The sequence below is a fragment of the Callorhinus ursinus genome, unplaced genomic scaffold (genome assembly GCF_003265705.2).
Source record: "Callorhinus ursinus isolate GAN/ISIS: 27379988/994484 unplaced genomic scaffold, GSC_fseal_2.0 scaffold16, whole genome shotgun sequence".
Classification (NCBI taxonomy): domain Eukaryota; kingdom Metazoa; phylum Chordata; class Mammalia; order Carnivora; family Otariidae; genus Callorhinus; species Callorhinus ursinus.
The window spans coordinates 16,205,619-16,231,459 of record NW_027397078.1 but is presented as its reverse complement, the minus strand read 5'-3'; the positions used below and the strand labels follow the sequence as shown (position 1 = coordinate 16,231,459).

The following is a 25,841-nucleotide window of genomic DNA, read 5'->3' as shown; positions in this document are numbered from 1 at the left end:
TATAATGTATTATTTGTTTCAGAGGTACAGGTCTGTGATTCAACAGTTTTACACAATTCACAGCGCTCACCATAGCACATACCCTCCCCAATGTCCATCAGCCAGCCACCTCATCCCTCGCACCCCCCACCACTCCAGCAACCCTCAGTTTCTTTCCTGAGATTAAGAATTCCTCAAATCAGTGAGATCATATGATACATGTCTTTCTCTGATTGACTTATTTCGCTTAGTATAATACCCTCCAGTTCCATCCACGTCGTTGCAAATGGACATCATTAGTTTTTGATGTAGTGATCCACGATTCATTGTTTTCGTATAACACCCAGGGCTCCATGCAGTACGTGCCCTCCTTAATACCCATCACTGGGCTAACCCATCCTCCCACCCTATTAATGTTTCTCAATCTTTATTTTAAAAATAATTTTGTGCCCTATATTTTTGCTGTATTCTGTCATGCTATTAAAGCGAAGTATGATTTCTTAGTCATCTTTCATTTTGCTTTAATGATATTAAGTGCCAAATGACTAAATAAACAAACTTTCAAAAGTATATTTTCAGGGTTAAATAGGGCTTTACATCTTTGGAAGAGTCATTCATTTCCTAATTATAATTCACTGGGGGCACTAACAGTCTTCTCACATCATTTTTATTGTTTTAAATTCAATGACTATTTCATGCAAAATTTACTTTTGCAAAGGCAAAGATTTTGTGCAAATTCTTCAAGGCAAAGGGAAAAGAAGGTCCAGACAACAGTTTATATTTGAAAAAAACAAAGAAACCACCTTTTTCCAAAATATACATTTTCTTAATAAAATGGTATCTATTAATACATTATTTTAATGTAAAGTCACAGAGGTCAAACTATAAACTCGAGTATAGAGAAAGGCTTTTCAGAAATTAACAAATTGTAGAATTAGGATTACTATTAGAGATCCATCAATTGACGTTAAATATAGAACAAGTGGCACCCGTAAAGGTCTATAAATACTAGAGGAGATACCAAGTGCAGATACAACTTTGCCCTCTGTGGTTATCTTTAACATAATGATAAACTTCTCCAGAAGGATTTAAGGGTCTTTTATTCCAGAGGTAGCTTGGTGTGCTATACAAGCTGGTGAAACGTATTTTATTTCAAGATTATCCTCATGCTTTGCTATTTACTGCATATCAGTGTTCCCTACTTTTTGATCCAATGAGAAGGAAAATACTTTACCATAACATGACAGTTAGCTCTCTTTCAAAATATGTGAAATACAAATTCAAAGGTTTTAAAATATAAAGATAATCAACTAATATGAATAGTTAGTTATTTCCAGATTTCCATTTTAATCTAAAATTAACTTTCTCTCAGTGAAAAGTAAGTTGCAATTAGTAGCTTTAAGACCCAACCGTCTATCTGCTTACAGGGTGAAATGTTAGAAATCTGTGTCTGCATGGCTACTTCACAAATATGGACAAAAATTTATATTTGTGTCAAAGATGAAGTGACAATTTTCTCACTGATGTTATATTTAATAAAGTTGAGAACTTGAGCCATTAAAATATACTCTGTTTTCCCCATTGAACCCAGTAAAGCTCTTTCAGTCAGAATGAAATTAAAATGTATGCATTTTCATTTTTTTCTGCTTTGGCCCTTATTTTATTTTATTCATCTTTCCCCAGTAAGCATTAGGAGAGTGAAACCATCCCTCAGTACTCCTCATTTAAAGATACTTGCTTAAAGGACTTAAGCTTGTATTTATTCGTAAATGGCCATAAATGCCAATAATAGATAGAGAACTTTATTTGCATAAGTTTAAGAAAATAAGCATGGTATTTATTAATAAAATACACATATTCTCTCAAATACCACATAATATGTTAAGCTATCGCCACTTTTTAAAGAGAGAAATGATTATTTTATTACTATGCTAATAGTTTAAATCTTAGCTGAGCACTAAAAATATTTTAGAAATGTAAGGTAAATAATAGCATAGAAAAGGAAAGGTCAGTCCTTGATGTTGACAAGTCATGCCTTCATGGCTACTTTTTATGATTACTATCATTATTTTGAACCATCAAAGTTTTAAATCTATAGGAAATATACAGAGAATATTTGACTTAAGCGAATTGAGATAACAATCCTAGTCATTCCACTGTTTTGGAAAGGGGATAGAGAGATGTAAATATCCTTAATTAACAGTGATACGGAATTGGCCATTGGACCCTATCAGGACAAAAATACAAAAAAAAAAACTAATCATAGAGCAATACGACTCAACTGGCTACCCATTCTACCTTATTAGCGAAATGTGGTGGATTATGCAAGGCTTGCCACACAGGAAATAACTTCTATGGAATGTGACAACTCTATTACGCCTAATATAGTCTATGTGGAATGTGTCAACTCCACTGTATCTAAATGTAAGTAAGGTCATTAGTTTATAAAAGGCTCTAGCCTTCAAATCATCACAAGTAAATTTATACAATGGGAAGGCCAAGTTTAGAAATTGAAAGAAACCCTTTTAGAATTATCCAATGAGCCAATAAAAATCTCCCTGAGCTGTACATATTTTTTAATGTAGATTGGAAAGAAGATCCTTATTGATTAATTATTGTCTCTTAATAAGAACTGCACATGGGAATCTCTTTCTCTGACTATGTATAACTGTACATAGCTATCAATTGAGAGAAAATGATTAAAACTTTCTAAGATTATTTGTGCATCATCGCTGCCTCTTGCTTTGCCATTTCGAAGGAAAGCGGTAAGTAGCCCGTGTCTGTGGTTCCAGTGCACACGCACCTTTGCTCCCAGCTCATTATAATGCAATTTCAAAGCCGTGACTCTTTCATCAAGCTCTTTAGGGTTTTCCGTCTGCTTCTTCTGTACAATCTGACGTCCAGTTTTTATTACCATTTCCACTTCAGACTTCACTTCACTCAGACTTTTATACAAGTTCTAAGGTCAAACATAAAACAAAACATAATAATAAGCAATAGTGTCTAAATTACACTATAACAGTGAATAAAAAGAAAGAGAAGTAGAGATCACATTAATTGGCATTCCATGTTTACAGTTTTAATGGAGTAGCATTTTGCAGCTATGACCAATACCTAGCTTTTGCATTGTCTGTTGATTTAATGTTTCTATTTGCAATTATATGCAGACATGCATAAATGAGTATATTTAGTTTTACAATCCAAGTTGATAATGATTATTCCTAAAAGTTATATGATTTCTATTTCAAATGTTATATAATACTAGCTGTGAATTTGGAAAAATTCATTTACCCTTTCATCAGGTATTTATTGAGAGTCTAGTACATTAGACACTACTGGATTCCCTAGACAATCAGTGGTGGCTAAGACAGACACATTCATTGCTGTTCTTACATATTATAGTGGGAATAAAACATCTAAATTTCCAGATCATAATTTCAACATATATTAAGTCATATACAAGGAAGGAAGGTAATTTAAATATGTTAATTACGTTATACAAATGTATTTTTTTAGTGGGGCTGATTAACTCAATATAGACAGACACAAAAATATTATTTAAAAACTTACATATATATCACAACCCTAAAGAACACATGCATTATTTCACAAAAGTACGCTGCTTTAACAAAGCCTCATGAAACAGGTGTCATCACACAAAGTATTTTCCTGGAAAGATATGTGTATGTATGAATGTGTGCATGCAAACACATATGTATATGTATATATATGTAGACAGGCATATATAATACTTTACATTGTTGCTTTAATTTTTTCAGTGGTAATTGTGAACAACTACCCTTTTTATTGGTACTAAGAAATAAAGTTACTAGTAGGTGATTGCATCTTTTTTGGAATTAGAACAAAACTTCGGTTTATTTTCTCTTCTCAGTTTAAAATCAATGCCCAAAAACACTTTTTTGTAAAGGCTGAGCAAATATCTTACTCATTAAAGCTACGTACATAATCTATTTCCATCTTGATCCCTTCTTTGATGGTTGTTTTGTGTTAATATTCCTTTACTAATAATTTTGGGTTCTTGCCTGAGCTTTCCAGATGATTTTTTTTATTTCATTTTACTTTTATCTTAGAAATTACACATATATCTTGGTATGTAGAAACATTCAATCAGTAACTGTATGGAGGGAATCAGCTGTGTGAATTTTGGAATCAGAGATATTTTCTAATGATTTACTCTTTAAACATTAAAAAAAATCTCCGTGATTTACCCTTATGTTGAAAGTTCAAAGTACCATTAGTACCAAAGTACCAAAGCCATTAACACCATGTCATTCAGTATGCAGAGAAAGTATCACTGAGGGAGGGGAGTATCCTTTATATTTATTTGCGTTCCTGTTGGGAAGACCGTTTTTTAAAGACTTTATTAATTTATTTGACAGAGAGAAACACAGCGAGAGAGGGAACACAAGTAGAGGGAGTAGGAGAGGGGGAAGCAGGCTTCCCCGCTGAGCAGGGAGCCCGTTGCGGGGCTTGATCCCAGGACCCTGGGATCATGACCTGAGCCGAAGGCAGACGCTTAATGACTGAGCCACCCAGGCACCCCAAGACTTTTTTTTAATTAAACAAAAATTTCTTGAAAAAGGTAATAATTACAGTGTATGCAATAGGGCATCTTAAGTAATTTAAAAATATATAAACATTGTAAAGAAAAGATATCCTTCCGGAAGAACTACTTGAATTGCTCCTGACATTTAAACCAGAACCCCAACCAAACTGAGCAAGAACTTGAAAATGTTTCCCTGTAAAGGGTCAGGGCACAGTCACAGCTGGTTGCAGGAAGGGTTGTTTTCACCTCATCTTTACTAGCAGACCAGTTTTCTGATGTACCGTTAGAGACCTGATCATAGAATGGAACAGCTGTCCCTTTGGGAATACATTTAATCATGATGGTAGTATACTGGGGTCATTTTGATTTCGATTATTTTTGCATAGTTTAAGAGGAGATAGCTTCCTACAAATCCCTAATGTTGTTCGTCTAATATCAGCTAATAATTATACATTACAATGTTCAAATTTTCTTTTTCAGGGTGGGAATATTTATAATAACAAGGCCACTAAAATGCAGCCTGTGTTATGAAGTAATGTCACTGCATAAAAAAATTCCATAATTTCACAAAGGAATACACATATCTACAAAATTTGCATTAAAAGATACTTCCCCACTCACAATAATATGACTGAAATGCATCTAAAGAGTTTCTTTTAAATTTATGTTATGGAGTAAAAGCAGAAACAATACGTAAAACACAAAGTACTAACTAGATAACCTTTTTTACCTTCAAAGTTAATAATATTCAGTGCTTTTATTTTACATGAATTTCTACTCTCAGCCCATAGCAAACAAAGAGTTATAATAACAGCTGTATTACTCTAGTAGATAATTCAGCCTTATGTTGTCAGAGGCATCATCTGACTTGGCGAATTTCCAGTAATTGCAACAAAGGACACAGCTCATGATCCCACAATCCTGTGAAGATTTATGCTGCAGGCTAATCATATGCCTTCCATGTCTTTTTATTCTGTCTTTGAGGTCTGGTGGCATTTCAGTGCATGTCTAGCACTGATGTTGAATGGAAAGCTACTAGGGTTTGGAGGAAGAGTTCCATATTCAAAAGTACTGTAAGAATTAAACAGAGGGACTTCCTCTTATATTCTGCATAGTCCTTCAAGAATTACAGATTCAAAAAAGACACCTACAGAGGATGTATTCAAAGGCTACTATTTCAGTAAAAGTTCTTGTCTCTCAACACACCTGTGCTAACTTTTGTTCTTAATCTTAAAATTACATATTATTAATTATTATAGTTATCTGAAAACAATCTTCTATTATAAAGGAAGATCATCATCACATACCTCTTTTTTTTTCACATACTGCTTAATAAGGAAAGGCAAGGAGTAGCTGTTTATTTGTCCCAGAAATACGTACCACACAATGATTTAACTGTGACTGTACTACTTCCTGTTCCACACTCTTCGTTTCCAATGCAGGCAAATGCATCTTCACTTCATCTAAAATCATCTTACTTTCCTGTAGACGCTGCTCAAAATTGGCTGGCTTCTGGAATAATCGAAACTTCATGGAAACATCTTGCAATTTTTTCTGTAAAGACAATGTAAGAAAGCACCTGTATAATTTCACATTCCAAACAACAAGCAGTCATATTTTTGCTAATAGATTTTTTTTATTCCTGAAGATATACAAGATTAAAAAACGTAAAGCATTTTTTTCCTACTTGTCTAGCACAAAGAATGCATACATTTGGGAGAATTCAGTAGTTGTTCTGAATGTGATACTAAATAAAAGGTAATTTATTAACCTACTTTATCCTTAAGATGTAACCCCGCCCAAGATCTATATTATTTATATATCATATTGTAGTTTTCAAAAAATGCCCTTAATCCCAATTTTTTCTAATGACCAAGTTGTCTAATACAGACTATGTTTTAATACACAATTAAAATAAGTTCCTTAGTTTATGCAAGGATCTTTACCTGCGCCACATCAATTTGGGACAGTACCCTTTGGGCAGTCTCCTTTCCCTGGTTATGTTTCTTCATTTCTTCTAAACTGATCTCATGACTTGTCAAATCCGATTGGATTTTCTGTTGGGAGGACAGCATTATTAGTCAGCATGCTCTGCGGGTTATTGCAAAGAATAACTCACTTGCCAAGAAGATGAAATTCAGGAACTCTCTTAAAGCATTATTACAATGTAGCCTCCTTTAAAATGACAATAGTGGGCGCCTGGGTGGCTCAGTTGGTTAAGCGACTGCCTTCGGCTCAGGTCATGATCCCGGAGTCCCGGGATCGAGTCCCGCATCGGGCTTCCTGCTCAGCAGGGAGTCTGCTTCTCCCTTTGACCCTCCCCCCTCTCATGCTCTCTCTCTCTCTCATTCTCGCTCTCAAATAAATAAAATCTTTAAAAAAAAATAAATAAAATGACAATAGTTTTTCTTTTTTTTACTTAGCAAAAGTTATCAAAAATGAAATAGCTTATTTCTCTCCTATTTGGGTTATTACAAAAAAGAAATTATCCTTTTGAGTCAGTGATAATGCATAGCTATTTCAGATATTTTCAGAAGGAAATATTTATTTATATCTAATACGAACGACTGATATTTTTTTATCTTTGAATTTACACTCAAATCTGACTAAAGACATATATATCAAACCTAACTGTGACAGGATAAGATATAAAGAGAAAGTTCCATGTAGACAATATTCATTGTGATACTTGCTCATTCTGCACTATATTTCAGTTAAATTTCAGGGAAATTATGGATTTAGGAAAGTGAAGTAAAATCCTTTAATTGGCCTAGCTTTTTGTCTGTTGGATACTTAAGAGTTTCCTCAAGAGACTGATTTTTGAACTTTAAATAACTATAAAAATTGCTGTATTTTCTATACTGAGTAGACATTTTTTGATCGAGTTCTATTTAGAAGTATGTCTGTATTTGACTTGTACACTTCTGAGCCTGCTTCAGGAGTCAGTCAAATCATGGAGTGTGCAGAGACCAAAACAATAAATTCATTCATTTATTTCTGCCAGTTCCAGCAAAAATCAGCAAGTTGTCAAATTATTCTGATTTAAATATCAGTTGCTGTCAGATTATCACAAGTTAGAAAAGAATTAACTTATACCACAGTGCCCATAAAATTTTCTTGCAAAACAATATGTATGATGCATATTAGTATAACCTAATTTATGCCAACTGGAGTCAATTCCAGTACAGATTACTAGAAAATAACGTCACTTTGATTAGCAGTTAGTTACCACAGAGAACACAATCTTGCAATGAGCAGTGTGAATTATCCTAAGAAAATGGGTTGAGTGGTGAAGGAGTTACTTAGTATACAAGGAAATGTACACATATGCCTTAATATCATTCCTTAACATATTGATTCTAACAATTGTAAAGACAAAGTAATGACGAATTACTTAAGTAATTACAATTGTGGCATAAAATAATTAAGAGCAAGGACTCATGCAAATACATACTATATATATATACATATATATATATTTTACTATATAGATAGATAGATAGATAGAGATATATCTTCACTGGTTGAATTACTCCCTTGTATATAGATATATGCTATTCTCCAGAAACCATGGAGTTCGGGGGTTAGGGATCCATATAAGGGCGCAATAAGATTATTCACAATGTTATAAATGCTAAAGAATCTACAAAATTTAATGGGGGTATGTAGGACAGAGTAACACTTAACAAGGAAGTGAATAGATGTCAGAGGAGAGGTGATATTAAATCAGAACTCTGAATAATTAGTAAGCATCACTGGCAGTAGCAGATGCTTTAGGGGGAGGGGCTACGATTATGATATTTTAAGTGGAAAATGCTCACCCCCTCAAAAAAGTAGGTCAATACTAACCATGTCTGTGCCACATAAACCTAGCCGCTCCCAAGTCATAGATGATTAAAATATGGACAATGCTTATGCCCCATTAGGTCCATCAGATTCTCTCTCAGAGCTGCAGGACAAAGTCTGGCCAAGCTCTGTGGGTGCTGAGAATCGTCACATATGCAAGGAGACTGTGCTTAAGAAGTCCGCAGTTTACAGTGTCAAATGGGGAATAGCAAAGGTTGATGACTAGAAAGAGAAGATAGAAGTAGATGCCAAAAAGAGAGGTATAAACAAAAATACTGATGGCTTTCAAATCACAGGCTGAAGGAAATGGGGCATTTTCCAAAGATGGCTGTAACAACAGTTCCGATACGATGTGCTCCTCTTACCACTCCCCCATTAAGAGGTGGAGTTTCTTTACCTCTTTAAACTTAGGTTGGCCCTTTGACTGCCTTGACCAACAGAGGAGGGCAAAAGTAGTATTTTGTCAGTTACGGGAAAAGCCCCTAAGAGGACGAGCAGCTTCAACTTCTACCTTCTTGGAACATTGACTCTTAAGATGTTCCCTCTTGGAACCCATCCGGCATGCTCTGAGAAGCCCAAGCCACATAAAGAAGCGGTGGGTAAGTGATGCGGTGAATGATCCCAAGTGAGCTTTCAGCTACAAAGAACATCAACTCCTAGACATGACTGAGCCACCCTGGATGTCCAGTCCAGTTGAGCTTACATGCCATGGCAGAGCGAGCCAACAATTGCCTACAATCCCATGAGAGATCCCAAGAGAAATGATAAATTGCTGGTGCAAGTGACCAAAACACAGGCTCTAGTCCATTCCTGAGACAAATTTTATTCTTGCCCTTAGCTTCCATGAGACATCCCTATATACCAATGACAAACTTCTTTCCCTCATTTTTGGTTTTGCTTTAGTTAATTCAATTGTGCTACTTCTGCTTCGCAGTTCTAAGTAGTATATTGGACAAGCAAGGAGATAGAAGTTTTAAAAATAGAAGCATTCCTGATTGAGGGAAAACAAGGTACTCAGATGAGGTAACAAATGGCATGGAGAGTTTGGGAGAACTGAAATAATAGAGAACGAACACACAACGGCAGAAATATAAATGGAAAAGGTATTTAATAACCTCATGTCCCAAATGAAAAAAAACTCTAATTTTTCAATATGAAGAGAAAGTTTAAAATTTTAAGTTCATCAGAATCACAGATAATAATAGCTTTACTGCTAATAGTTAATCTAATAATTAAGGAAACCTGCAATAAGAGAATGCAATTATAAATTCAGTAATACTTTGAAATGAATTTGAATTTTTCAAATCACTATATACACACATATATAGCTACATATGTGTATACTTTTTTTTTTTCAAAAAAGCAGTGTGCACCTGTACAATTAGTATTTATTTTAATGTACTCTCAAACATTATAGGGTCCTAATGAGGGCCAGGAGAGAACCATGGAAAAGGAGAATTTAAGGGATATGGAGAAGAAAGAAAGCACCAAAGAAAGAAAAGGAAGAGTCCAAGAGAAGGAGAAACAGAACAGCCAGGAAAGATAAAGGGTGCCACTTCAGTCAAGTGATGTAAGAGTTTTAAAAATGAGGGAGAAGTCAACAGTGTCAATTTTGAGACACATCAAATGAGGCAAGTTCTAACAAGTGTACGTTAGCTGGTCAATGAGCACTATAACTAGAAGAGAGTCACTGGTAAGAGCAGAACTTAGCTTTCCCAAGGATGAAGCTTAAAGACCAGGAAACCCTCATCTAAAAAAGTTCAAATTATTTTTGAAGAATTTTGTCTCTCCACATAACATAATGTGGTCAATGAGGAACACATATGAAGGCTACGCAAAAAGAGCCAAGGGATGAGAGAGATTTTTTTTTTAAAAAATAAGAAGATAATTGATTAGAAAAGCCCAGTGGGAAGCAAGAAGGAATGAAGAGCAAAGACCATTAATCAACAAAAATTACTGACAGAAAGAGAGGTGCTACTTTTTCAGAAGCTCAAGGTAAGACATAAAGATCATTTTTGATATAGAAAGGCAGAAAGGGCTTCTTACTTGATGCTCTGTGTAAATCAGAACAGAAGACTGTTAAGAGAAATCTGAACTTAAATTTCAGGGCTCTGGGGGCACCTGGGTGACTCAGTTGGTTAAACATCCGACTCTTGGTTTTGGCTCAGAACACGGTCTCAGGCTTGTTAGATCAAGCCCCACTGAGCCCAGCCTCAGACTCCTTGTTCAGCGGGGAGTCTGCCTGAGATTCTTTCCCTCTTCCTCTCTCTCTCCCTCTGACCCTCCCCCTGCTCGTGTGTGCACACACATGCACACACGTGTGCGCACGTTCTCTCTAAAATAAATAAATAAATATTTAAGTTTCAGGGCTCTGATTTATCACTTGAGCACCAAAACTTTCTGAAGCTCAATTTTCTCATCTCTAAACTGAGGATGATGATGACAAGCCAGTAATGAAGCATTATCAGTAGTCCTGGGAAAATTCTCATGTTTGCAGTAGACAACTACACTGGTTTTGGTAAAAAGATCAGATGTTATAGTGTATGTAAAAATACCTGTTTAAGTTTGCACAAATATTTACTTCCAAATTGTGTCATTATGAATTATTTATTTTTAAGGAAGAGATTCTTTTGGTATCCAGTGAGGAAGAGAGAGAAGAGGGTTGAGGAGGAGTCTAAAGGAAAGTGATGGAAGTTGCATAGTCATTGTGGAAACTGGGGATGGAAATTGATGAGAAAAAAAAATAAGATACTCAGAGCAGAGTGCCCAAATTATGCATCTGCAACCGTATCTATCTACATGTTTTTGAACCCCTTCATTTGTCTAATACTCAAGCTAAAGGAAACAAATAATAGAGGAAAAATGAATTATACACATATTCCTTTAGCCTTTTATACTGAAGGAAATCATCCCCATCATCATCACCACCAAAGCAGACATCTGTGCCAACTTTTATACCAACAATTCACACACATACATTCATTTAACCACCTAATCAAACTAAGATATAAGTTTATCATTCTCATTCACAAATGAGGGTAGAAATGTTGACTTGTCCAAGGTAACATACCCAGAAAGTGGCAAACTCAATGTCTTCTGAACAACTATACTTCTTCTTAAATTATGATTCCAAAATAAATGTGTCCTCCATATGGACACTGGTCAGACAAGATAGAGAGTTCATCTCATTTGTGCATTAATAGTATTTAGTTTATGAATTCAATTCAATAAACAAGTTGGGCATCTACTAGTAAATTCCATATAGTGAGAACAAAACTACTGCCCCTATTCTTAAGGATCTTTTATTCTAGGAAGATAGAACATAAAGATATAAATTAAATTAAAATTAAAAAGCAGAAATACATGTAATATAATTTAAAAAACCCATGCAACAGGATAAAAGAGGCACAGTCATTTCTACTACAGAATCTGGTAAAATTTTAAGAAATCGTCACAGTTTAAATTAGATATGGCTGTGAAGGGGTTTTGGAGGGGTAGAGAATAGGAAAATGGGATCTCGTTCCAGGCTATGAGAACCATGCTAGCAAAGATTGGGTTTGGAACATGCAGAGTGTGTATACTCTGTTTCAGGGAAGGAAAAACTAGACGTGGGTAGAGTAAGAATTATTTTGGAGAGGGGGAATGCGGTGTGAAGCTACTGAACCTTAAGTTTCAGGGCCCCTTCCTTACGAAAGATTCTCTACAACTCAGCATTTAATTTTCTATCTCTAATTGGTGTAAGTATTGTTTTTTCTTAAAGACTGCCCCCTCAAACCTGCCTCTTGAAGCCTGGCATTACAAAACAAAGCCAAGATAACTTAAGTGATCGCTGAAACACGGGTCTTCTGATGATAAATTCCACACATGACTCATAAACAACAGGAACGACAATGACTTACAAAAACAGAACCCAAAACTGAACCTTTGTCACCAGGATATGCGAAGGGCCATGTAACATGTAAAAGGAAAGTTTGGCAATTTAGAACTCAATGCAAAGCATTACATGGACTTGAAATATTCATATTTATATCAAGCTTTTAGACAGTGTTGAGAGGCTAAGTGTCTATACTCTTAGAAAGATCACCACTATTAAAATCATTAAAATGGAAAAATTGGTTTTGAACATCATACAAAACTGAAATTTTATTATAATTTATAGGCAGCAGTTTTAGAAAAATTCTCACATCTATAGTCCTGTTCTAATTGATTAGAGATCTAAATTTTCTTATAAATTAAAATTATATGTTAAAAAAGCCCAGGGAGTAAATATATTTTGGAAATTAAGGATAAACGTGTCTGTTATACAGAACACCTCAGAATATTTCATATGATAATATACACTGTGATATCAAGAGGAATAGTTCTTCACTCAAATTACCCTTTTGCTTTCTCTCTCTCTTGCTCTTAAAGAAAAAAAAAAAAGGAGGGGAACCTGGGTGGCTCAGTCCATTAACTGTCTGACTCTTGGTTTCAGCTCAGGTCATGGTCTCAGGGTCCTGAGATCAAGCCCTGTGTCAGGCTCTGTGCTGAATGTGGAGCCTTCTTAATATTCTCTGTCTCGATGTTGGCGGGGATGCGGAGAAAGGGGAACCCTCCTACACTGTTGGTGGGAATGCAAGCTGGTGCAGCCACTCTGGAAAACAGTATGGAGCTTCCTCAAACAGTTGAAAATAGAGCTACCCTATGACCCAGCAATTGCACTACTGGGTATTTACCCCAAAGATACAAATGTAGGGATCCGAAGGGGTACGTGCACCCCGATGTTTATAGCAGCGATGTCCACAATAGCCAAACTGTGGAAAGAGCCAAGATGTCCATCGACAGATGAATGGATAAAGAAGATGTGGTGTATATATACAATGGAATATTATGCAGCCATCAAAAGGAATGGAATCTTGCCATTTGCAACGACATGGATAGAACTGGAGGGTACTATGCTGAGTGAAATAACTCAATCAGAGAAAAACATGTATCATATGACCTCACTGATATGAGGAATTCTTCATCTCAGGAAACAAACTGAGGGTTGCTGGAGTGGTGGGGGGTTGCGAGGGATGGGGTGGCTGGGTGATAGACATTGGGGAGGGTATGTGCTATGGTGAGCGCTATGAATTGTGTAAGACTGTTGAATCACAGACCTGTACCTCTGAAACAAATAATACATTATATGTTAAAAAAAAAAAAGAAGAAGATAGCAGGAGGGGAAGAATGAAGGGGGGGTAATCGGAGGGGGAGATGAACCATGAGAGACGATGGACTCTGAGAAACCAACTGAGGGTTCTAGAGGGGAGGAGGGTGGGAGGATGGGTTATCCTGGTGATGGGTATTAAAGAGGGCACGTTCTGCATGGAGCACTGGGTGTTATACGCAAAGAATGAATCATGGAACACTACATCAAAAACTAACGATGTAATGTATGGTGATTAACATAACATAATAAAAAAAAAAAGATTCTCTGTCTCCCTCTCCTTCTCCCTCTGCTCCTCCCCCCAGCTCATTTGGGTGTGTGTGTGTACACGTGCACGCGCACCTGCTCTCTCACCGTCTCTCTCTAAAAAAACTAAAAATAAAAATTACCCCTTTGCTTTTTTTTGTCAGAGTATATTGCATAAGTAGATTTTGGAAAATCTATCTAATACACTTAATATATTCAGTAACAAGAATTCAATTCACTACTAAAAGTGTAAGATAAAAATGGATATGTATTTCCAATCAATTGTAATTAGGGAAGATTTTGTAACATGCATCGCACTCTTATTTAGCTACCATCTTTACAAATTAATTCCACAATTCTTACTTTCAACTGATAATTCATTTATAGTTTGTACTTAGGACATCATTCACCACCTACTTTATTTAACCTCATCAGATTATTATTCCAGAGCCACATAATTAAAAATTATTTATCACTTTAGGGCAAGTTTATTGTGAAATAGGTAAGTGATGTGCTTAAGTAACAGAGCATTATGGGAACTTTCAGGCAGACTGGACAATCTCCTATTTTAAAACTCTTCCGATAAAAAAAAAACCACTATATCATCTTCCCTGATATTATGATCAATGAAAAAATAATACCATAGAGGAAAACACTGAAAATAATAAATTTAACTCAAAGAAAAAGGATTTCCTGGTACTTGGCTACCAGATCGGTAAGATCTGCTAAAAATGTAAAAGCTGGGGTGCCTGGGTGGCTCAATTGGTTAAGGATCTGCCTTTGGCTCAGGTCATGATCTCGGGGTCCTGGGATCAAGCCCCACATCTGGCTCCCCACTCAGTGGAGAGTCTGCTTCTCCCTCTCCCTCTGCCCTTCCCCCCTGCTTGTGCTCTCTATCTCTCTCTCTCTCTGTCTGAAATAAATAAAATCTTTTTAAAAAAAGATGTAAAAGCTGTATAATTTGAGTTCTATTTTCCCCCAAGATAAACATCTACCAGGATATGGGTGAAAACTGTTTGAAGAAAACAAACGAACTGATCTTGTGAAGTTGTCAGCTTGGATTTATATAAAATCAGTAATTTCCAACAAAAGAAAATGAAAGGAAGTAGCAGATCAGGGCTAATGATTTAGAACACCCACGTACACTGTAATAGGAGTTCTCAGTCTAATACCTTTCAGGATCACTCGATATTTTTTTCTTCATCAAGTAATATAAAGCAAATTATGACTTCACGCCACTCCCAAGAAAAGACATGTGACAATACTGCAATTATGTTTATAAGTAGCACAACACAGAGAAAGTAGGGAACAACAATGGAAATAGAAATAACCATTTTTCCATTAAAGATGATAAAAGGCAAATTATAGAGCTAAAAATTAATCAAATTTTAAGGACATTTCCAATATAGCACTTAACCATTAACTGAGAAGAGAGCAGGCCTTTTCACCATGATTTACCTCATCAGATCATTCTCATGTATCAAATTAATGACAAAGTGGCAAGCAAAATGAAGCTGTAGCTGTTGAAAGTATTTAATGGAATAAAGGACACTTTCTATCAAATGACTGCTGGAGCTTTTATGATATCAAATAAAGAAGATGATTCCAGAGAAAATAACTAAAATATTTCAGAAAGAAAAAATATTAGAAGACGTCATGTCGAGACGATTAATGGAGAAATATAACACTATTAGATTAGTCATTTTAAAACAAATCACAATTCCGAAAAAGAAAAAGAAGAAGATAGCAGGAGAGGAAGAATGAAGGGGAGTAAGTCAGAGGGGGAGACGAACCATGAGAGATGATGGACTCTGAAAAACAAACTGAGGGTTCTAGAGGGGAGGAGGGTAGGGGGATGGGTTAGCCTGGTGATGGGTATTAAAGACGGCACATTCGGCATGGAGCACTGGGTGTTATGAACAAACAATGAATCATGGAACACTACATCAAAAACAAATGATGTAATATATGGTGATTAACATAACAATAAAAAATTAAAAAAAATAAAAATAAAACAAATCACAATTCCGAAATTGCACCCTCAAGAAGACGAAATGGCCACATATAATATGGACTCACAAAATTAAAGGAAGAAAATGTACTAAAGGATCTGGGATTATTTGTACTTTTAAAACATTTGGGAACATGAAAAAAAGTGCACTAATTATGGTAGTGGGCAAAGAATTTTGAAAAGTTTTAGAATATACATTTGAATATTTTGGTAAGTACAAAAGAAAGGAGAGATTCACACAGTTTTTTTTTTTTAATTCCTGTTTGTAGAAAGATCCTGTAGGTTAATTAGACAAGATAGAAAGTATGTTACCTATAAATTAAGCTTTGTCAGATGGAGAAGTTTTGATTTTTCTCAGGAATATGCAACAGGCCAAAGAGCTTGTTGTATTATAACAACTTAATCAGAGGCTGTTTTCAGGTGTGTGAAGCACTGTGGAACCCAGTACATATTTAATGAGTTAAATATATACATATATGTGTGTGTGTGTTTATGCCATAATGGCAAACATTTTAATAACACCAAAATAAACTTAGCTTTTAACTTAGTTCAATTCTAAGTACTTTGGTGGAGTTTGTGTTAAGAAATTTAAGAAATCAGCTGATGACCATCTTTTTCTATCCCCCTCCTATTATTCTGATAGTAAATTTGGGGACAGAACCATTTAAAACCAAAAAAATGAACACTCTGTGGAATTATTATTCCCTGTAATACATCTGAGAAATGATGCTATTCATAGTTATAGTAATGATAATGATGGTAATGATAACAGAAGTCCACTATAAGTCTACATTTTCAAGCAATTATGATTACTTTTCAAATTAGGTAAGTGCAAGGACAAAACTTTGGGAGAAATCTGTAATACTACCTAGAAATTTGAGGAAGTATAGTGGCTACAGGTGAATTTTTTGCTTGATAGAGAGCTAATTATCAAGGTGGAGAAAGCAGATCTGAGGCAAAGTCCCAGCTTCAGTGAAAATGCTTTAGACATGGAATCCATTAAATATATCCCAATATGAACAACTGAAATATTACAATATTGCTATGTAAGGTCTTACAGTGGACACCAGGATGGTCAATGATAAAGAGCCACCATTTAAGTTAATTCCAGGTTATTTAACATAATTCCTCACATTTCACCTTTGACTATACATCTAAACAATGGACTAAAAAAGTTGATGGTAAACTGAAATTATTTTTTAAAGATTTTACTTATTTATTTGAGAGAGAGAGAGGAAATGAGAGAGAGCAGGAGCAGGGGGAGGGGCAGACAGCGAGGAAGAGGGAGAAGCAGACTCCCCACTGAGCAGGGAGCCTGATGGAGCTTGATCCCAGCACTCTGGGATCATGACCTGAGCCAAAGCAACGCTTAGCCAAACTGAGCCACCCAGGCGCCCCTGAAATAATTTTTTTTTTGATATACTATTTGAGATATTCTCTATTACATAGTCTCTTTTAAAATCAGCTTTATCGAGGTATAGTTTATCTACCATAGAATTCAATAAATGTAAATTCAAGAAACTTAACAAATTTAGAGTCGTGCAACCACTGCCACGATTTCATTTTTAGAACATTTCTCTAGCTCCCTCAAATGATCCCGTGTGTCCATTTTCAGTAACTTCCTATCCCCATCCCTTCAATTAATAATCTAGCCTCTTCAAATATTTTCCTAAGCCTAAATATTTGACTTACCTACCTCATTAAAATATGGTAATGATCAAAGAAAACAATGCAGATGCTTTGAAAATAGTCGCTATTCACAGGGTATAGTCCTCGAAAGGACTGGAATACCTAGAAAAGCTGGAATATTTACTTTTCACTAATCATTCCTTCTCACATGAAAAATTTTATTGTGTACTACTCAAAGTATTTTTAAAGCGCTGTGAAGTTCTAAAACTTGGCAGCATCATAAAGCACTATGACAAGATATTGTCACGCTATTATTTTTTTTTTTTGTCGTGATACCATTAAGTCCCATTTTTAAAATTGTTCTTGATGATTATGGTATACTTGACTGGTCAACAATTCTTTGGTTTTCATCTTCCTTTCCTGCTATCTTATGGCAAGATGGCAAAATCCATTTGGGGCTTGTCCACTATTTAAAAAAAAAAATAGCTCCTAGCACATTTGTCTGGCACGTATTTAGTGACTAAATGTGGTAAATCTTTGTGGAATTGAATAAATTCACCAAATACTTATTGAGGATCTGCTACGCAGTCCTGATCTTTTACAAATTGACTTTTGGTGGGTAGGGAATTGAGGTCCACAGGGAAAACAACAATAACAAAACTAATTAAAAAATAAACAAGGAAGTTTCAGATAGTCATAAATGTTACAAAGAAACTACAGCAGTGCCTGTGATACCAAGTGTCATCTGGGTGTGCATTTTAGATTTATAATTTCACTGTCAGCTATTTTGGGAATAAATATCTGTTTGTATAAGAAAAAAAAAAAGAAACAATAGGTTGAATCTAAATTCAGCTTCAAAATATTCAGAGTACTTCAAGAGTCTTCACTGAGACCATAGCATGGCGCAGCTAGCTTCACCTTTTGTATTTAGAATGGGTAGTTTTTCACAACCAGATATGCTGTAATTGAACTGCAGGATTAAGATGTACACTTTTGAATTTATAATATAAAAGACATCTACTTCTTTATCATTATACATCCTGTGAGGACATGATACTGTGCCATTTTTCGAAATATAGTCAATGATATGTAGTACATTTCTAATCTTTTGCATCTTCTGTAACACTTGCTTGCAATTATTTCCCACATTATTAAACATATTGAAATGGTAACAGTCATTATAAATTGGCGACTAATCAGTTCCATACGGTAACACACACAGGTAGCATTGCAATGTTAGAACAGATTTAAAATTAATTGTATTATGTTTATCATCATATTTATATTGCTAGGTAAAAAGAAAAGAAAATATTTCTGCCACGCCTATGTGGGGTTTAATATTAGAACCCAAATGTCTGTAATAGATCTCCATATTCTCCTTCTACGGTTAAATTATTCCATTATCACATAAATCCTGAATGAATTCTGCAATGAGGGTTTATACTAATTCATAAATCAGTGAAGTAGGCTGTAAAGTTAGACTGTTCTGAGTCGTTTGGCACTCAAATATGCCTATTTACACTATAAAAGTCTTTTTTTTATCCTATAATGAAATCTTAAACTTAATCTGATAGACCAAAATCTGCATTTAGATCTTTATTTTTTAAAAGCCATTGGTTTTGATAGTCTGGAATGCTTACATTTAAAAATGGCCAAATATATTTAAACTGAGTTATAAGATTTAGCTTCCATAAACATAGGAAGACCTCAATTATAAATTGTTTTGATGTGTGGCTAATGCAGTCAGCTTAAATTAACAGCTTTCTTTAGTAAAAAGAAGATCCCTCTCTTCTATTTGTTGACGCTAAGTTTTAGCCACATTGCTAATGGGATGGAAAAAGAGATGGCAGGAAGAAACTTGGTCTATAGTGGAACCAGAGTATCCGAAAAGTCCCAGCTTGATGAGTGAAATATAGGAGCGCTTTCTCTATTGATTATGAAGTCCTCTCCTTTGATGATAATTTGTTTCCTAAATTGCCTTGAATTTTTTCCCCTCTACTCATGCACATAAATCTACTATGTGGGAGATGTTGCAAAAGATGGCATCAGGAATCTGCAGGACAAAAGAAATAGTCGAGCCACTGCAATCACCACTAGGCAGCCCACTGCTTCTTGTGGTAATCTTAGTGACGCCATAATATTCTCTATAAAGTGTGCATCATCAATGCTTCATGATACAGAGCATTTCAACAGGTACCCATGTTGGATTTTTCTTACATACTAGAGATTCAAAATTATGAAATTCCTGGTATAATTGGAAAGAAAAACTGTAGACTGAAATACCTTCGTAATTTTAAGAACTGCAGACATTAAGGTGGTTATTTGCACATGATTATCTTGGCTCCTACAATCACTGAGAGGCACATCCAAGGTGAATGGCACATTATGATATGTGGAATTAGGGGACAAAGAAGAAAATAAGAAAACCAAGCCAAGTTCATCTTCAAACATCCATGCTGAAAATTCTACTTGCCTGAATTAATTCGTTTCTGCAGGAATTCTCAGCTATGTTTCCTCCTTTATTCATTTCCCATAAGAGTAAGGGGACAATCAAAATAGAAGAGAAAGTCACCCCAACTCCCTCCCATTGAAATCTCGACAATGTCATAGGTGTGAATATCAAAGAGTAAGTGGTGAGAAATGTGATGTGAGGAAAAAACTGTGGAACATTTCAGCCATGACCAATAATGAACGCTCTAAAGTCGTTCTCAACCTTTTCCACATGTGAGAACACTCGGGAGAATTTCCAATAATTCTGACAACTGAGTTCCCCCCAGAGATTCTGACATGTGGGTGCACTCTGGGAATTTTTCTTCCAGATCGTAGGTGCTAAAACTAAATCTGTGTTTCAGTATGTTCTGCAGGACACTTAAGGAGCAAATAACTATATTCATGATATGTGTTGCTTTGCAGTTATATAATTTGATGATTTTGTACTGTAAAATTGTTCTTGAAGAAGCACTCATTGGTTTTTTATATTTTAGTCATACTACTTTTGAAATAGTTCTTAAGTTTCTGATTTCTGTACCTAGAAGATAAATTTTTCTATCTAGAAGAATTCCTCCCTTTTGCTTTACTCTATTTGAATCAAGAGGATGTTATCTTAATTTTGTACTTTAATAAAAATCTTGCTTTAAATGGCCTGGTATTGGGCAGTTGATGCTGTGGTTGTACGATCTAAGATTTTGGTTTAAGTGTTACTGACTGAAAAAAAATACTCCGGTCACTGTATGCTCTGATATACTCACAATATGTAATCCTACTGTCTCAAAGGTTAGACTTTACTCCTATGAGCTCGTTACTAAATAAAACAGTAAATATTTTTAATCTGATTTAGAATTGGGAAGGCCCAGTTCTATAATCATAACAGATAACTGATCAATGAACATGCTGAGGCAGTGGGGAGCTCATTTCTGCCCTATAGTTATAAAGGCAAATGTAATACAAGAACCCATCTTGATCTACGTCTCCTTTTATAAATAATAAGAGCATACCTGTTAGAAAGTTATACACATCGCGTATATGTTCGTAATACTGAGAATTTGTTATTCCTGAGAATCTCAATCTTAAAAGGCAGAAAAAGAAGGCTCTAGTAACAGATTTTAATTTGGCAGCAAAACTACTACTGCACCACACGGTGGAGACAGACATCCACAAATCTATGTGGCCAGTGTGTGACAGGAAATCTGAGCACATTATTTAAGAGGACCAAATACAGTAATGGCATTCTTTTTGTTTGTCCGGCTTCTCAGTGATACACTAAAACAAGCACTCGGTTTCAGAAAAGGGAAAGCTAAGTCTACCTAATCTTTTAATTAACAATGAAGTTAGATGGAAATTTAAAGAAACAAGCTGTTTTGTATTAGTACAAGCCAGGAAAGTTAGCCCCCCATGATATACATTTAGAAAAAAATGCCATTTGGGTGGCATTCTTAGTGGCTTCTTTGTCTGGCAAACTCTGCTTATGTTCTTACTTCACAGACAGTCTCTTTACTCTCTACTTGTCTCTTGCAAGAGAGTTTCAAATTGAGCTTCAGGAAATGTAATCCTTGAAGTAAATCTGAATACCTGATAACTCTGTTTGAGAAAACAATTCACTTGCTGTCATCTTAAAATAAAATCTTGGAGAAGAATGTTTTTCTTTCTTTTGGGTGGCCTGCATTTTCCAATATTATATATTACCAGTTGGGGGACTCAAAGTCAAGAATTATCTTGAAAATGCAGGTGCAACCAGAAATGCATGGAAAACGGATTTGTGCTTGTTAGTGCTGTAAAAATCCCCTTTTCCAAGTAGATTTGAAATTTCTTAATTGACTCGTGTGCTGTTATTTGCAAGTATTTTGAACTGTTATAATTAAAAACATTTTTACTACAGTTTTTATTTGAAAAAATAAACAAAACACTTTATATTATGGTATTAAAAACTAGTATGTTATATTCATGTTTATGGAATCCTGCATTCATATCTAAACAAAAAAGAACACTCACAGTCCACAACCTTTTCAACTAAACAAGTTTTTTTTCCTAAAAGCTCCCATTTGTTTCTAAGACAATAATAGCTATTGCATATCTCATACTTTCATATTGTTACTCATACTTTCATTCTGTAAGCCTTAAAAAAGTTATATATTTTATAGTACAAATGCCCAATTTTAATATGTAATATTTATATTGTTCAAAATTTCCCTTAATTATATTCAGAAATTTATGAGCAGTCTTTAATCAAACATTCCTCCATGTTTAAGTCACTGAATTAAAAAAAAAAAAGAAACAACTCTGTTCTGCCTTTAGTTTATAATCATGAAGTTCTTCTCAACTAAGTAATAATTTCCCATTCCTGTCAGGTATTTTTCTAATTGGGACAGTCTTAGGAAGAGTTAATGGTTGAGCACTGGACTAATGTAAGCTTGAAGGAATGCATATACCAGGGAGCTTAAAATCCTCAACAGTGTTCACAATCATCTCCCATTTACGATTTACACTTGTCCCAGTGAAAAACTATCATGAGGATGCTGTCATCAGGATTCCCCTAAACTATACTTTCTTCAACCTCTGTTGCAATGGTCAATGAGGACACCCTGTGCCCTGGACTTTGTAAGCCTATCAAAACCACCTGTACCCTGCCCCATGTTCTCAGGGACTTTGTGGTCAAACTTTGACAATATGGTAAACTACCTCATGCTATTGTGTATAACGATGCTCTGGGTACCAATCAGACTATGATTCAGTGCACTATAATTGCACCGTAACCATGATCTGTAAATCCAATACTTAATCTAAAAATTCATTTTAAAATGAAAACATTCAGGCTTCTCCACCAATTACTGGGGAGAGGGCCCTTGGGATGGGTAGATAACCTAATGCCCCTCACATCTTAACTTACTTGTCTGAATTATCCGTGGTTATTGGATTCATAAAATGTACCTAAGATTTGAAAAGTAGTTACATTACCTTACTACCAGAAAATTCCAAAGATATTGAAATAAATAATACCTATTATACTTTACATATATTTAAAGTTATTAAAAAATAGAAATATAGCATTTAAAAAAATACTTTCCAAGGTGGAAGTTAATTTAGATATGGCGTCAATTTATTCAGTATAAAATTAACTTAGACTTATTTTCATTATTATTTTAACTCTCATTTTAGAAAAACTTGTTTAGCATATTTCATAATTTGGATTGAACAGAGTGGGATGTGTGAGTACTTGTGAGTATATATGGTATGATTATCAGTAATAAATGCAAATTTACATCTCAAATTTTTTGCTATCAACTACCTATGAAACATCACATGTAGAACAATATAGAGACCATAAGACTTATGATTCCAAAATAACAAAGATGAGTTGATAATAAAATATTTGAGACTGCATTTCTAATGGCACATTAAAAATACCTTCTTTACAATTTACATTCTTAAAGTTTCCCTCTAGCTTAAGTATAGTTTGAAAATAGTGATTAACAGCAGACTTCCAAATGCTATTTCCCTGCCTTGTAAGTGTCTCTATTTCAAATTCCTCTATTACATACTTTAAAAAATAAATCTTAAGAGTGTTAACCTAGAGGTCTTTTTCCCTCTTACCTCCAGACAGTCAAATCAGTCAATCAAATAACCCTCCGTACAATTAGTTGACTCAATTTTAACTTAGAAATTCAGCAATGTCCTGTTCCGATAACACACCAAGTAACAGTATCTCATTCCCAGTTTACTTGCCTGGGCTTCTTGAGGCATCTGAGCTGCGTCCACTTTGTCAGCAATATAAGCTGCCAACTGCTTGTCAATGGAGGAAAGGGACTCCTGAATTAAGTGCAAGGATTTTTCGATCTCCTGGGCCGACTGGATGCTCTGCTCAAGCAACTTTTGCCTCCTCACGGCCTAAAGAAAAGAAGGAAGAAGGAAGCGGTTCAATGTTTACTCACAATAGTTTTCCTGCAATCCTGCCACAAAGGAAATGAAGATTCTAGACTCCGTCATAATCACCTTTTTGTAAGATAGATTTCGCAGCTTCCTGCCACTCATTCAGCTCTGCTTATAAAAATAAAAATAAGAATAAGAAATAAGAATTAGCACACAGAACTACAGGATCCGGAATCTCTGCAGGACAAAAACCACAGAATTATGTATATCAAGGAATGAGGCTGGAAAAAAAAAAACAGTAGTGAAATCATCTGCGTCGTTGCAATCTGTCGTTCTCAGTCCGAATGTTCCTCCTGATCTCATTATATAGTTCAAGAGATTTGGTTTACTTAGAATAGGGTCATCGTCATCACAATCCAATTCAAGATGGATAATCCACTTCCACCAGTGAGACACATATACAATCTGTTCAGAATCAGCTCCTTTCAAAAAGAGAATTCCAACAACCATCTGGTTACGGATTTATTTTAAATACGATTTCTACCAGTTTTGCATGGGCTTCCCCCCTCCCCCGTTTTCTTTCACAATTTGGATTATGGAAATCACTTGTACAATTGGATCTGTGTTACTGCTGAACTGGAACAAATAATAAGTATCCTAATACAGCTGCAATTAATCTTGATTGTTACTATAGGTATGATTAAGGTAATTTAACACTTTCCAAATATAAATAGCATGCTGAGCAGCCTGCACAGTCTCCCTTCAAGGACCTGCTCACCTTTAGAAGAACAGTTCTATAAGCAAGGACTGGGACAAGCAACTTACTGAGAATTCCTTAAGTTATGCAACACAGCAAGCATCTGTCTGTATTATATGATGTGCAGACATGATTTTCTGGTATAAGAGGACTACCTGTCCCACAGACCATGAGCGGGGTTTTAAAAATGACCCTGCTTGTGAAGAGCACAGCATAATATTGTCACATCACTATGCTATACACCTGAAGCTAATGTGACACTGTGTGGCAACTACACTTCAATAAAAAATATAAAAAATAAACATAAAAAATAATATATAGTGGGCTCTTTAGCTTAAAATGTATTAGAAATGCCATTATTCTTTAATGAAGCCAACTTGGAACATAGCATTACTCAACTATGACTAAAAGCTAAAAGCTGCTAAAAGAGCTGCAAGTCTTACACTACGACAGGAGTGGGAGGGCATTCTCGGTATTTCTACCTGGATCATAAATCGTTCTCAGGATTTTGCCTTAGCCTTTCCTTTCTTCTCATTCCACCCACACCTCTAGTTTCGGTTAGCCCTCTTTCACTCACAACTCTCAACTCGGTCTCCGGTCCAGATTTCCCCCTCGATCTCCACACGTGCATATATAATATATATTGCCCTTCTTGAACTCGACAATTCTACTTGGACATCCCACAGCAACCAAAACAACAGCATGACCAAATATGGACACATTTTGGGCCCCCTTCTCATCTACTTCCTACCTCCCCAACTTGCTTTTGCTCTTGCTCTGTATTTTTCCCCCCTATTTCAGAGACTGGCAATTATTCACTGATTTATTAGGCATGATTCTGGATATTTCCTCTTCCTCTATCATGTCCTTCACCATTTTGTGTTTAATCAATCAATTCCCAATCATTTCTTCTACCTCCTAATATTTCTTGATTCCATCCTTTTCTCCTGCCCACTGTCATTACTCTACTTGTGGTCATTACCATCTCTTGCCTCAAATAGAGTACAGGCTCTTGGCTGGTATCCTACCCTATCATTGCCCATCTGCGACACATCTATAGTATATTCTTCCTAAAATGAAATGGTGGTCCTCTGCTTAAAATCCTCTAGTGAGTATTTATTTTCCTGAGGATAGATGCAATACTCTTTAATATGGCTTTAAAGTCCCTTCATAGTCCCTGCTGGACATAGTCCTTGCTCGAGCTACAGAGAAATTTTATTTTTCATTCCCCAGCATACATTATGTCTCTCTTGAT

The 25,841-nt window shown here is 35.4% G+C and overlaps 1 protein-coding gene across 2 annotated transcripts in view; it reads right to left on the bottom strand.

The window, feature by feature from the left end:
* DMD (dystrophin) overlaps positions 1 to 25,841 on the bottom strand; it is a 2,222,747-nt gene that overhangs the window by 1,245,618 nt on the left and 951,288 nt on the right. For both annotated transcript variants that reach the window (XM_073901937.1, XM_025857655.2), the window contains exons 30-33: positions 23,686 to 23,847; positions 6,493 to 6,603; positions 5,927 to 6,100; positions 2,783 to 2,938 (exon numbers count right to left, since the gene is read on the bottom strand). In XM_073901937.1, coding sequence (XP_073758038.1) covers positions 2,783 to 2,938; positions 5,927 to 6,100; positions 6,493 to 6,603; positions 23,686 to 23,847 — 603 coding nt within the window. The remainder of the gene's footprint in view (positions 1 to 2,782; positions 2,939 to 5,926; positions 6,101 to 6,492; positions 6,604 to 23,685; positions 23,848 to 25,841) is intronic.